At 39.6% G+C, this 14219-nt stretch overlaps 1 protein-coding gene across 1 annotated transcript in view; it reads left to right on the top strand.

Annotated features, from left to right (window-relative positions):
- PCDH15 (protocadherin related 15) overlaps nucleotides 1-14219 on the top strand; it is an 833394-nt gene that overhangs the window by 581845 nt on the left and 237330 nt on the right. Inside the window, 1 exon segment of the mRNA XM_042960326.1 lies at nucleotides 8117-8245. Coding sequence (XP_042816260.1) covers nucleotides 8117-8245 — 129 coding nt within the window.

Consider the following 14219-nt stretch of genomic DNA (forward strand, 5'->3'; position numbering starts at 1 on the left):
GTCATTTAGCATTTCCAGCTCCCCCACATTTTCATTCTTATCATCAATAAGGTCTCATTCAGCTTTAAAATTATGATCCTTTTAAGTGAAGGTGTTTTATTTTCAAAAGTTTGTATTGAGAGTACCAGTAGAGAAAGGAATTAAAAAAAAAAAAAGCTTCTTTAGTTAATTCCATTATTTATATAATGTTAGGGATGGACTTACAAGTGGGTACATATAGTGGGTTCCTGAAGAAGAAAGTGATTACATAATCACAACTGTCTCACACTTTGATAGCATTCTTCTTATCTGTACATTTAAACTTACTCCTTTGTAGAGTTATGGTAAAACTAACCATTCAACCTTAATGGTTATGGTTTTCAAGAAAGATATTTAATGGGCAGTGACCCCGGGTGGATGGACTCTTCTTAAATCAAAATGATTACCAGCAATTTGTGTGAAACAGATTGCGAAGATATAATTTGATTTCATCATAAAAAAACCACCTCCCTGCCACCTTCAAAATGTGGTTAGGGGAGAAGAGAGCTAATATTCTAGTGGTCATTGCTGATGTGTTGTAGACACAGTTGAGGAAACTTTATTTGATGTTCTTGTATTTTTTTTCTCCTTTTCTAAATGTAACTTTGTCAAGAGTAGTTAAAAAAAAATCTATACGTGTAAGTTACATATCTCATTATTATAAATAGACTTCTTTAGCTATATGACTACAGATAAGCTCATACTTTCTGGATTTTAGTAGTTATCTACAGTTACTTGGAATTACTTACAAATCTGTGAAGTTGAAAATTCCTTAATGAAGCTTCTACCATATTTTATTCCAATATTTTCACATTTTAGGTGAAATAGACTTTGAAAATTTTATATATAGTACACATTTTTAAGCAGTTGTGTTTTACCTAATTTATAATAATAACATATAGGATAGCTCCCAAATGCATTTTTTGGAAGGAATATACACTCAATTTCTTTTCAGAAGCTTCTTTTTCACATTTATTTATTTATTTCACATTTATTTTACTTATAAACTAAATTTCACATTTCACATTTATTTATTTCACATTTATTTTACTTATAAAGTAAACTAAATCCAAACAATCTGAGCTAAAAATACATTTTTTGGGAAAATTTTATTGGAAAATATGGGCAACTTTATTATGCTTATGGATACAATTTGATCAACAGAGAGGGAGAATTTTTCCTCGACTCTTTTATGGTCCCTGGCTGGGTCTGAAAATTAAACTGACAAAGTCAGACTAACAGGAAAAAGCGCATTTATTTAAGTTTTACATGACATGGCAACCCCCATAAGGAAACGAAGACCCAAAGAATTAGTGAAATCTACTTGCTATAATAGTGGGTTAAAGGATCAGAGGCAGGTGCAGAAAAGCAACTAAACTACGTGGAGAGGCTGAAGGGAGCTATGAATTATTTTAACAAGGTCAGCCTACATAGAATTCTCTCCATCTCAATTTCTTGCTCTTGTTGGGCATAAAAATGTTACCTTCCTTCTCAAACAGGGAATACATCTTTCACGTAGCAATTTAATATCCTGCTTTTAAGAAAAAGAAAGAAGGACTGAGCGTTTTTCCTGTATTTGTTGTTCTTCAAGTACCTTTATCTCAAAAGTCAATACACCGGAGTGGCATATTTTGGGGTGATGTCCTCTGAACTCCTTCAACGGTCAGTGGTAGCAATAGCCTGTAGGAATAGGCTTGTAAGTACGGGGAAGCCCAAACAGCAGGGGCTTAAACAAATCAGGGTTTGTCTCAAATATAAAGAAGCGTTGAGGTGGGCAGGAAATGGTTGGCGCGGGGGCTCCACAGTGGCATCAGGGTGCCCTCTGCCTCATTTCTGCTCTGCACTTAATAGTGTTTGCTTGCATCTTCATTCCTGGTACCTAATGGTCTTATGGTGGCTGATGGAACTCCGGGCACCTACTCTCCATTGCAAGGAGCAGAGGGTAAAGATGCCCTCTTTTCTCATGGAGCTGGAGCTTTTCCAGGGACCACACCTAGCATACTGCTTCTTATCTTATTATCCATACTGGGCTGAAAGACAGCTAGCTAGGGAGTAGGGCTTGTGGATTACAGATGTCCTTAAACCAAAAACACGGCAAAATACATACATATGCAAATCACAGTGAAAGATGTAAACATGCAAATTGTGGGCAGGATTTCCTCTTTTGTTGTTGTTTCTTTAAAACAAATGTATCAGTTGTCCATTTCCAATAGGCTGATTCTTATTCAAAACCCAAAGTTGTTCTGTGGGTGTGGATATTTCTGACCAGATCCCATGAGTTCAGCAATCTTGTTTGCTATATCTGTAGAATGTTCTAGAATGCCTAGCTTGACTTACTCAGTTATGGCTTTTACAGTGAATGTCGGTGATGTTTTACAATTTCAGATTGGCAATAGGCTTAGCATCTATGCTTGGGCCTTGAACTAGTATTATTCCCTGAAAGTCTTTTAAACATGACGATATAAATTAGCAATTAGAATCTAGAAGGTGAACAATTAACTGTTTAATCAAACTATGGGGGAAAAAAGAAAGGAAAAATATATATGCAAGAAGACTTGTGTGGGAAATTCAAATAACTGAATTTTAATATAGTTGGTTTAATAAAATTGTAGAACGAAATAATTCTGCCTATGTATATGTGTGTCTACAATAAATATATATCCTGATATATCCTGGTGTTATTTGAGAAAACAAAACCGCAGTGGGTTTGTGTGTATAATTTTGTAAAGAGATGTGACCATGTAATTTTAAAAGAGAATGAGCTACTTGTTCATTCTCTTTAAAAAGCGTAGATTCGTATTTCTTGGTTTGGGGGAACAAAATACTGATATTTTAGTGTTTTCTGAAGGAAATATTCCAGAAATTTGATATTTTTTTCATTGTGAGATAATCTATGATATTCTTCTAGTTTCTATTATGTTTCTATTATATGTGATATATTAACATGTATTATTACAATATGTTACATATACTATAAAGTATGTACTCTCCTCATGCAGTGCTCAGATGTGCAACAGAGTTGAAAGCTCCTGTATTTTTTACACCTAATCCAATCTTCATGAGCCCACTCTGCTACCTAGATTGTAATGTGTATCTGGGCTGGGTCAGGTCCCACTTGCTTAAAACAACATCCCAGTGTCTTAGGTTTTAAATACTCTTCTAGGTGAACACTCACCAATGCAGCTGCTGATTGTCTCCTCCTCTCTTCCCGGCCCTCACCCTAAAATTGTACAGGGGCAGGTGTGATTACTAGTTCTTGGTGTGGGGAGGGGGGCACCCAGCTTGAATGCCTCCATCTATGCTGGCGTCTGTTTATATGGTGCGTGTGTGTCTGTTTTGGCCTCTCAACTGCGGGCTTTTTAATTTGATCCAGTTCCCTAATGACCCTTTGGGTGTCTGGTGCATCCATTGCCACATAGAGCTGACATGAATTGACGTGAATTGACATGACCACCGAGGTCCTCCGCCTTCACCCCAGGCCTTGCTCAGGTAGTGATCTCTCAGCATCTGCAATTCCTGAGCACACAAAGAAACCCCGATTCTCTCTCTGGCCACCTGTCCTCGCCACTGCTGCATATTCACCACGAGGTGCTGTTAGATGTGACTGCCGTGGAGATTCTCTGGAGGCTTCCATATTCCACGCGAGTCAGCCATTGTTTCTCCCCAAGTTCTCTTACTTTCTCAGCACCTATCACCACGTTCCCTAAGTGCTGTTCCAGTGCCTCATGGATGTAGACGTGGCCCAGAGTGGTGGAGGACAAGGGGTGGAGAGGAGGACCTTTGCATCCGATCTCCTTGTCCTCTCTGTGTCTCCCCTTCTGCTCCCATAATCCAGATAGGAAGGCACCCCCTTTTCCTGCTTTTCTGGGAGACATTTATACTCTTTCATTCTCAGAAGGGGAAAAAGCCTCCCACGTCAGCCTCACTGCTAGGAAGGTCGCCCTCGGTCATCGGAGACACTCTATAATCTGGGTCAGCCTGATGATCTGAACATCAAGGCTTGCCTCTTGATGTCGTAGCCACAGGATGATTTGTAGCTATGAATAAAAATGTTTTGGATTAATACTGCCTAAAAAGAATGCTCATTGCAGAGTATATATCTTCTCCTGTCCTATTGACCGAAAACAAAAATGGTCAGATCCTAGACGCATCCTCATTATTTCCATTTTTACTGAAAGGAATTAAATGTACTAATAAAAGTTATTTTGAACATGCATGTCCATAGAAACTTGTAAAGGGTGCGTGTGTGTATGTGTGTGTGTGTGTGTGTGTGTGTGTCTATGGATACATTTCTACATTGACAAAAAGAAAAAGGCAGCTACATCATTCCATTTTCTAGTTCTCAATTATATAGTATATAATGCACATTCTTCTGTCAGTTTATGAGTATATAGTTTCATTTAGGCCCATGTCAGTAGAAATCATCATAATTATATCTTCTGTAACTGGAGAATGAATATATTTTGAACACCCTAAATATCTTCTAGTTAAACCAAGTTTTCAATAATTTAAGAAATTAGCTTGATAGATTCAATAAAGTCCATAATGTAAAATCGAGGAAGATTACAAAACATTTTTTAAAAAAAGTTCTCATGAATAATAAAAAATGGTTTGTGTAGATGAACATACATATGTTTGTATTTTTTGTTTGTTTGTTTTTGACTTTGACTTTACATCTCACGTGTTTTATACTATTCCAAACCAAATATACCATATCAGTGTCTTTATTTCAGGGCCATACAGTTTCTGAAAATAAATGTGTATCCACATTGTCTCTTACAACAACCTGCTTGCATTGTTGAGAATTTAATATGTGCTGTAAGGATTTATCCATGATGTAAAACAAAATAAAAATCTGTGACACATTATAATTAAAATAAGTAATGACCCCAAAAGTGATAATTTGGTGGAATGTAGTATTTAACTGCAACTATTTCCAGCTGGTGTAGTGAAATTAGAAGTCGGTACAACTTTTGAGAAAATAGGCAGTAAGACAGATCTCCTTAATGCAAAGCAGGTAGCTTTGCACTGATCAAGCTTGTTAGTTTGGTATCTGATCTTTTTTATTTAATTGGAATAATATAAATTGATTTTCAGATTAATTGGGAACATGTGTTAGCTAACATAGTGTTCTTTTTATCTACTTTACCTAAAATGACCTGAGCTGATTTCCTAAGTATTTCATCTTAACCAACTGAAAATCTGTGCTTGGTAAGATACATAAACACCCTGTAGGGCACAGAACCATGTTGAAGTACGATTGCCATCTTTCTGAACCAACCAAAAAATGTACATGATTGTGCTTTACAACTAACGAATCTACTCTTTCAGTAGATATAAATGAACAGAATCAGTAGGTCTAAGGTGTCACCTGGGCATTTTTAATGATTAACCAAGTGATTCTGATGTAAATGGTTTTCAGACTACACTTCAAGAAATACATAAGCTAGGAATTATTCTATGTGCATTTTTACTTAATTCTGTAAAGAGAGACATGGATTCTCCTCATGTCATACACAGTTACTAAGATATGGAGAAATACATCTACACGGTCCGTAAATTTCAGTCCCTTTAGCACAAAATGGCGGACTTGTTTAACTTTCCAGATTACTTGGTGATCCAGCTGTCTTCTGCATTACTCAACTGCAATCCGTAGTCTTTGAGCACCAGAACAGTCTGAAAACATCATACACCACAGTGTCAAGAATGGGGATTTGAAAGAATAGGATGGAAATCCATTTAGAAGATTGACAAGGAAATACAGATAGACTGGTATAAAGAGGGTCAGACAATTTGAAGGAAAGTCAGCAGACTCTAGTGTGGCTGCTCTTAGGTTTTGACTCCACGCTGTCACTTTTAATGTCCTGTTCACCCTCAGGCAAATTGGGAACTACTACTATAAAAACATCCTTTTACTGGTTTTATCTCTTACACAACTTTGAGAGAAATAACATTTGTTAAGCTGTTTTTTGTTACAAAAGCAAGGTAGCCTTGTTGGAGAAAATTTGGAAAATATATAAAAATTAAAAGAAGCAAATTAAATTTTCTGTTTGTCATTGAATCAGATCCTATTTGGCTTTATAGAGACCCACATATATCTACATACAAGTGTGAGCTTGTGCTCGTGCATCTTTTAAATTAAGTAGTTTCATGGAGATACGCACACAGAAGAATGCTCAAACCTCACTTGTGCAGCTTAACGAATTTTCACATAGTGAACACATTTATGTAATCAACACTTAGAGCAAGAAACAGAAATTAATTGGCCCCCAAAAGCCCAGCCTTATGGCTGTGGCATTCCCAGCCCACCTTCTTCACAGACATGACCCTATTCTGACTTCTCTCACAGTGGAGACATTTGCCAATCTTTGAAATGTATACCCTGGGAGTCATATGGTGTGTAGTGCTTTGTGTCTCGTTTCTTACACTTTGCCTTATGTTCATGAAGATCATCTGTGTGGTTACTTGATACAGTGATTTGTTCATTCTCAGTACTGTATATTCTTCTGTACACAGAAAGCAATCTATATAAGCATCTTTATGCGTGGGCATTTAGGTTGTTTCCTCATTTTGACTAGACAACACTCTTCTGGTCATCCTTGGCATGCCTTTAAATAAAAATTTTACTGGACTTTTACATATAAAAACATGTACAAATCATACTGAATGGTTGTATGAATTTTCACAGAATAAACCCACCAAACGTAGCCAGCACACAAATAGAGAAAGAACCCATTATGGATACCCAAGAATTCCCTGCTATGCATGGTAAATTTAATGACTCCTAGATATTGCATGTGAAAAAATAATAAATCTTGGGGTAAAGTCATATTGCTCAAAAGAGGATATACTTTTGCCTCTGTTATAATAGGAGAAAACCACCCTAATTCAATCAGTCTGAAAGTTGGGTTTTAGTCACAGTGAGGCATGGTCTAGACCCCATGAAGAATTATTAAGAGAGTGTAGAACTTCAGTTATCCCAACGGGAAGGAGGGGACATTTCCCAGGTCCTTGCCTCCTTGGTGGCTAAGGAATGCAGTGTTTGACCCCTCGGTCCCTGATGGCTGTCTCCTCAGCCACTCCCTCTGAACCTCATATTTCTGCTCAGCATGTCAGCAACCTTTCACCGCACATCATTTGCAAGTAGGACAAACTGTGTTGGTATCTTTTAAAACAAAATTTGGGTAATTATTTTCTCCTGCTTTTCTTCTACTACTTTTTATTTACATCTTGTCACATAGTGTCGTAGCATAACAGATTTTTCAAGTTTCAGCTGAGAACTCTTTCTTTCTCTGATTCTGGCCCCAGGCTTCTGTGATCTACCCCACACTGTGACAGAGCTGGGGGCAGGGCATTTGTTCTCAGGCTTTGATTAGAGAGAACCATTTCCTGCTTGGCTCACATCTGATGTTCCTTGATTGTGCAAGTCGTTGACCTACATAATAGACTCTGGTTGCAACAGGCCAAGGACGTACATTTTCACCAGGTAGCACATACTACTGGTAGATGTGCCTGCTTACCTTTTTCTTGGGCTGTATGATCCCAAGGTAATCACTTCACTCATGGTATATGATGCTCAGACTCTTGGTTTATATGTGAACCCCGAAAATGATGACTATAGTATTTTCTGATAGCACTTACCTGAAAATACCCACTTGATGCACTGTGCTCTTTTATAATGTACAAGTTTTATTTTCTAAATAGTGAAAAATGTAAGTGATCAAGGCTACGGAAATGTTACATTTCAGAGAAAAGGAGGTACGCGTGTATATAAACAAAAGTTTACCACCCGTAAAATGTGAACAAGATAAAGGCAAAATCACTTCCTAAAAGTAAGCCTCCAGGAAATACTTGACATTTTCAAGAAGATGTTTGCCCTTTAATGTCATCATTTGCTTTTTCCATGTGGGTTTTTGAGGTGCTTGAAAATTGCAAGCTTCCTCCTTTTTTTTCTTCTTTTTCCTTTTTTGGAAAGCTAGGGAGTAGGAATAGTAATGAGATGCTCTTCAGCTAGACAAATGCCAAGATGGCCAATTAGCTGACATCAAAACAAAAATAACTCTTTTCACATGGAATCTTTTTTGTTGTTTCTTTTAAGACCTCAACTGCCACGGTAAATGTGTTAGTGACAGATGTCAATGACAACGCCCCAGTGTTCGATCCCTATCTGCCTCGAAATCTGTCCGTGGTCGAAGAAGAAGCCAATGCGTTTGTGGGTCAAGTAAGGGTAAGTGGCGTGTATATATCAAGTGCATTTTTTAAGTGAATACGTTTCATATATTTTAATTTCAAAAAGACATTCAGCTAATGCAGGGTACAGTGGGCCATTAGAAGTGTTGAAAGTGACCAGTGAGATCACTTGGGTATGAGGCGAAACACCAGTAAAGTGCCTTCATTCTCAATCACAGTGCTGCATACTCTTCCAGATTTTTTTCCCCGTAAATCACATTGTGTCCATTTGGCTTTACCTCGTTAAGCTTGTTGATTTACATTTTAGGACCATCAGGGGTTTTAAATGTTGATTAATTTAAAATATTCTTTTCTTACTTAATATATATTTTTATTTTCTGGAATTATACTAAGATATTTGTAGAGAAATATGTGATAGCTCTACCATTAACTATGAATTTGTAGGTGCATCCCTCAAAATACAGATGTTTGGAGGTAAATTCATCTGGTTGTGTAAACATGCCCTCAGCATTCTCTGGGTACCTGTATTTCACACACAACTTTTGTCCAACGTGTTCTCCTTCTTGACTCATTTATTAGCCAGTTTTTATTAGCCAGTTTCTGTAGTTCCTTTGATGCATAATCCCATTTTTCTTATAGCAGGGGCAGTGTTTCCTCAGCTGGGCCATACTTGGTCTTGAACTTGGTAAAGGGTCTAGAAGCCATAAGCTGAGGGCACATTTTGAGGATGACACCCCTATTGTGAAGCATCTACCTGAGATGAGGCATCTGTGTGGGCCACAGGCAAGGGAAAAACCCTTCTCTCTGAAGGAGTGGGGCATCCCAGTGTGCGAGTCCAGACTTTGGGATCGTACCCTTTCCCTGTTAATGCCGCGAGCCATGAACAGGAGGTTTTCTGGTGCTTTGAAGCAAGCCTTCTCTACCAGACAGCTGCACTTCCAGTCAGACATAGGGTCTGGCATCCAGTCCAGTTTCCTCTCTGGCTGCAGAAGAGGAGGGCTTCTTTAAACAATGTCACAAAGACCCTCTGCCTTCCACACCAAGCCCTGGGGGGTTTCGCTAAACAGTTGGAGCTCATCAGTGTTTTCCCTTAGAGCTTTGATGATAACTTACAACAACTTCACAGCCATTATCGTCATCATTGTCAGACTCTCTCTCAAATCCTGCGGAGGTCACATAAGGCATACGTTCCCTTGTGCTTTTATGCCACCCCAGCTCGCCGCAGGGGAGAGGTTTGTAATTGTGCCGTGACAGTGCGCCCGGGAGTCTTGATGTCATGTAGCCAGCAAGCCATCAACTCCAGAACCCTGAATAATAATACCTCTGGCGTCAAAACTCTCACCGTGAACTCGGCCAGAAAAGACCTGTAGACAAAAGATCGAGGAGTTCAAGTGACACTAACAGGAAAGTGAGGAAGTGATGCAGGGAAAAGACAGGTACCAGTGCAGGGCTGGCTACTGCACAGGTCCTCGTGAGGAAAACTGGAGCTCAATCCCAACAACAAATCTAGGAAATCATATGGCCCGGAGTTATCAATCCTGAGAAGCGAGGGAACTGGCAAATTCATGCACGAGACCCTGACAGTTCTCGGTCACTGATGCTTTGGAGGGCATTTTCAGTACTTCTTGCCTCCAGTGCAAACAAGCGGCCAGCTCTCTGCAGCTCAGATACAGGAGTATTCAGTCAAACTGCACACACCAGCAGGTAGAAGTTGGCCAAAGAGTATGCCTGCTCTGAGGGCCACGGGTGGGGCACTAGAAGTTTCTATAACACCAAGCAGACAAGATGATAAAATCTGAGCGGCATGTGCAGAAAACACAGAAAAGGAGGCAGTGCTGGCATTTACTCATGAAGGATGAGTATTGACGAGAAGAAAATTGGGAGGGGTTGGAAGCTGTCTGGCAGGTAATTGCATGAATAAAAGCACAGACACAGAGCACTGACATGTCACATTACAGGAAATTAGATGTGCCACATCGTAAAGATTTCTCTGTGCGTGTTGGAGAAGGTGGTGGGGGGACCCCTGCAGGGCGTGACGGATGGCGTCATTAGATTTTTATAAAGCTTACTCCTGGGTCGATTGTAATGGGAGATTCTAAATTCAGAAAGCTGTATTTAGTCACATCTACCAATTATTCAGAAAGAATAAACAGGTACTGAAATCACTTAGGAAAATTATCTTTTCCATTTCTCATACTTTACTTAACATTGGAGAGTAAAGCCCATATGGAATATATAATTAATCATAAGTAAGTAGGCATTAATATAATGATTAATTTTTCATTATTTTTATTTTTCCTTCCTCTTTATTTTCATCACTTTCCCTAGTGATTCTTCATCTTTGAAGGGATTATAGCATTAAGTTTGTTTCTTGTCTCCTACTTCTAAAATTCAACAAGGAATGGTCTTTGTAATGTATTTTGGCATTAAAAATTGAAGTAAAAATCCTGGCACTCATAATTTGATAAAGCAGTAATTGTCATGGACTTTAGGCAATAACGTCTTTTCACAAAAACCTAAAATGGCTGAAACTAAAAAGGAACATGAAAATGTGCAAAGCAGGTGCATCTACTGATTCCTCCCAGTCCCACAGAAGTTGTAACATCCATAGGATGGGATTTTCATGCATCCTAACAGTCTCCTGTTGCTACCTAATGAGAATTTTATGATACATTAATTGCACTAAATGACTCCTGCCCTGCTTATAGAATTTAATTCTAGTTGTCACCAGAACTCTATGAAGACACACTTAAAACCAAAATACATATGATTATTTATTGTACTGAATTTGAGTTACCGACTCCAGAGTTTTTGTTCTAATGATGTGGTGGTGTGTTAATCCACTGTTTGCATTCCAGTGCTAAAGGCACTTTTTATTTACTTTTTAATGTACTAAGGCAGTGTCGTAGTAACTAAACTTTATTAAATAGGGAATACTTCTGAAGCAATATTTTTGGATCGTGCAACGCAAAGTTTCATCAGCATGTTAAAAAATAAACTCCCAACCTGTAACGTTTTAACGGAGAGCTCACTATATGCCAGCACCATATACCGTACTTAACTTTGAAAACTATTTCCATATTCCCAGGGCACTTGTAGCAGTGGCATTGTTGGGGAGAAGAGAATGTGTGCAGAGTGAAACCTAGGAAACACAGTGAGAACACACTCTGTGTCTATGTCAAGTGTCAAAGTGTCATCCTGGTGATTTACTGAAGGACGAGGAACGCCACAAAGGAATAAGTAGCTGTGTCAGTGTCCGTGGGAAAATGTATTCATCTGCAGTATCTGGACAAATTAGTGAGATTCTAGGTTGGAACAAACAAGGCAAAGAAAGATACCAGGTGGAGATGACCCAGGACAGAGCTGGCCTGAAGAGGCAATTTGAGAACAAGTCAACAGTCTGACAATAATGGAAGATTTGTTGAGAGGAGTTCTGGAAAAGTGATTAGGAACATGTTGAGTTCTGATGGGGAAGACCAGGGGGGCTGCTAGAGAGACTCGGTGTGTCGGCGTAAAGTCTTGTTTAGTGTTTAGTGCCCTGCACGGCATGTCACGGGGGGAGCATGTAGGGGGATCTGCGTGCATATTCTGATGGTGGACCACAAGCGTGCCAACAGGGCATCCCTGGTGAGGTGTTGGGTGTAAGAGGCCTCACACCAGCCACGGACAAAATCCCTGCCCATTCCAGATCCCAGGGTATGCAGAGAAGCAGCAGAAGACACATGCTTGTATGTGAGAGAGACACAGAGAGAGATTGTATATTAGAGAGGATCTCATAGATAATATATATATATATATACATATATATATATATATATATATATATATATACACACACACACACATATGTGTATATAGAAATACTTAGGTATGTAGGTATTGTTAAATAAGGTCAATAGTTGAGGGTAAAGAGGCTGGGTCTACTGTTGAGATTATGTCATTTCTTTTTTTTTTTTTTTTTTTTTTAAGTTCAGTAAACTGCTTAGATGTGTTTCCCAGACCCTATTTATCGCTAAATCAGAAGGACCCCCAGGAAAGGTTCACCCTGATGTGTGAGAGTCAGGCGGCCAAGTTTGGTCCCACCACACACCCTGGGTCTACAGACGTGGGCCCTCAATGCCATGGATGCCATTTTCATTGATCTGCTCAAAGAAGGTCTGACAGATGGACCCCCGAGTCTGGGTGAGGAGTGCAGAGGAGGTAAAGGGGAGACCTGTTTCAGTAAACATGGTCTTCACTGCTGGGTCACCCAAAGGACCTCTTTGTACTTGTCTGACAGAGTTTAGCCTGAGGGAGGAGAAGCTGTTTTCACTTTGGGACACATGCCCAGGAGGCACTTTGTGGAGATTTGGGGGGAGTGGGAGGTGAGGCCCGGGAGGCCTTGGAGGCTCGTCCAGCTGCCTGCCCTCGGACAGCAGCTCGTGGAGAGGTTCCTCAGGGGCCACAGTTCTGCTGAAACTTGTTCTGTTTTTCAGAATAGCCTTGGGCATGAAAGCCCACACAGCAGCAGTGAAGGCACACTTGGAAACCACACTGTCTGTTACGTTTAAAGCAGGTTCTTAGCAGTGTAGATGATACAGAGGGAGCCACTTCCTGGCAAACCTCTAATCGGTGCCTTGCAGAAATTCTCACGCTGCATGGACTTCTTTAGCTCTAAGTGACAACAATAGAGGCCCTGAGTCAACAGAATGTTCTTCCAGTTCTAAAACAAAACTGGCTGTATTTGTTTAAGCTGAAACATAAATGCAGTCCCAGTGTGAGGTCTGCACGCTAAGTCCCAGCTACGGGAAAGTGCTAGCAGTTCAGTTTAAACCCTGAAAGCAATTTTAAAGTCATTAGTGCACGTCAGTGTTTAGAAGGGGAGGGCAGGTGTTCACTTTAAAAAGAAATTGGTGGGGTGTCTGGGTGGCTCAGTCGGTTGAGCGTCCTACTTCAGCTCGGGTCATGATCTCACAGTTCATCAGTTCAAGCCCCGTGTTGGGCTCTGTGCTGACAGCCCAGGGCCTGGAGCCTGTTTCAGATTCTGCATCTCCCTCTCTCTCTGCCCCTCTGCTGCTCGTGCTCTCTCTCTCTCTCTCAAGAATAAATAAACATTAAAAATTAAAAAAAAAAAAAGAAATTGGTGTTTCCTCCAAATACACAATTTAATATGAAGCAAAGTAAATCTGAACCTCACTGCTGTGTCTCTGATGAATGTCCTTGTTGTCTCTCTGTGTGGGGCTCTAAAAATGAAATGAAGGTGGGGAGCTTTATGGTGTTTTATTTATTTTTTGTAGCTCACTCTGACATTCAACAGTGCCTAAAACTATAATACTTCTTTTTTAAGTGGGCCACAAGTGGGGGATTTTATGGGTTCTCTTGTCAAGTCAAACTATATAAGGCAAATACTATACTCACTCAACTAAAGAAAGAAGCCTGCACAATTTGAAAAATTGGTGACCTGTATTTTAATGCTATTACCTAAAAATATTTATAATGGAGATTTATCTGTTGCCCGTGAATATTTTTTTTTATTTTTTAATGTTTATTTTTTTTTAAGTTTACTTATTTATTTTGAGAGAAAGAGAGAGAAGATGAGCAGGGGAGGGGCAGAGAGAGAGGGAACTTGAGCAGGGGTGGGGGATGGGCACACAGAGAGGGAGAGAGAGAATCCCAAGCAGGCTCCGCTCTGTCAGCACAGAGTCTGACACGAGATTCAATTCCAGGAACCATGAGATCATGACCTGAGCTGGACGCTCAACCGACTGAGCCACCCAGATGCCCCTAAATATTTTTGAAACTCAATCTTTCAGATTCAATTAGCAATTCATAAATGAATTAGAAAATTTTGTGCTTATATTTTTGCACTGTTTACTTGAGACCTGTCCTTGGATCAGCTTTTAGTCTTTCTATCAGCTGTTATAATAAATACATGTGCGTGTGCCTGCGTGTGTGTGTAAACATTCATAGGTGTGTATAGCCCCAGAAGTACAATGCATGATATCCACCCCCAACCTGAGGGTCACCTCCAT

Source organism: Panthera tigris, chromosome D2 (assembly GCF_018350195.1).
Source record: "Panthera tigris isolate Pti1 chromosome D2, P.tigris_Pti1_mat1.1, whole genome shotgun sequence".
NCBI lineage: Eukaryota > Metazoa > Chordata > Mammalia > Carnivora > Felidae > Panthera > Panthera tigris.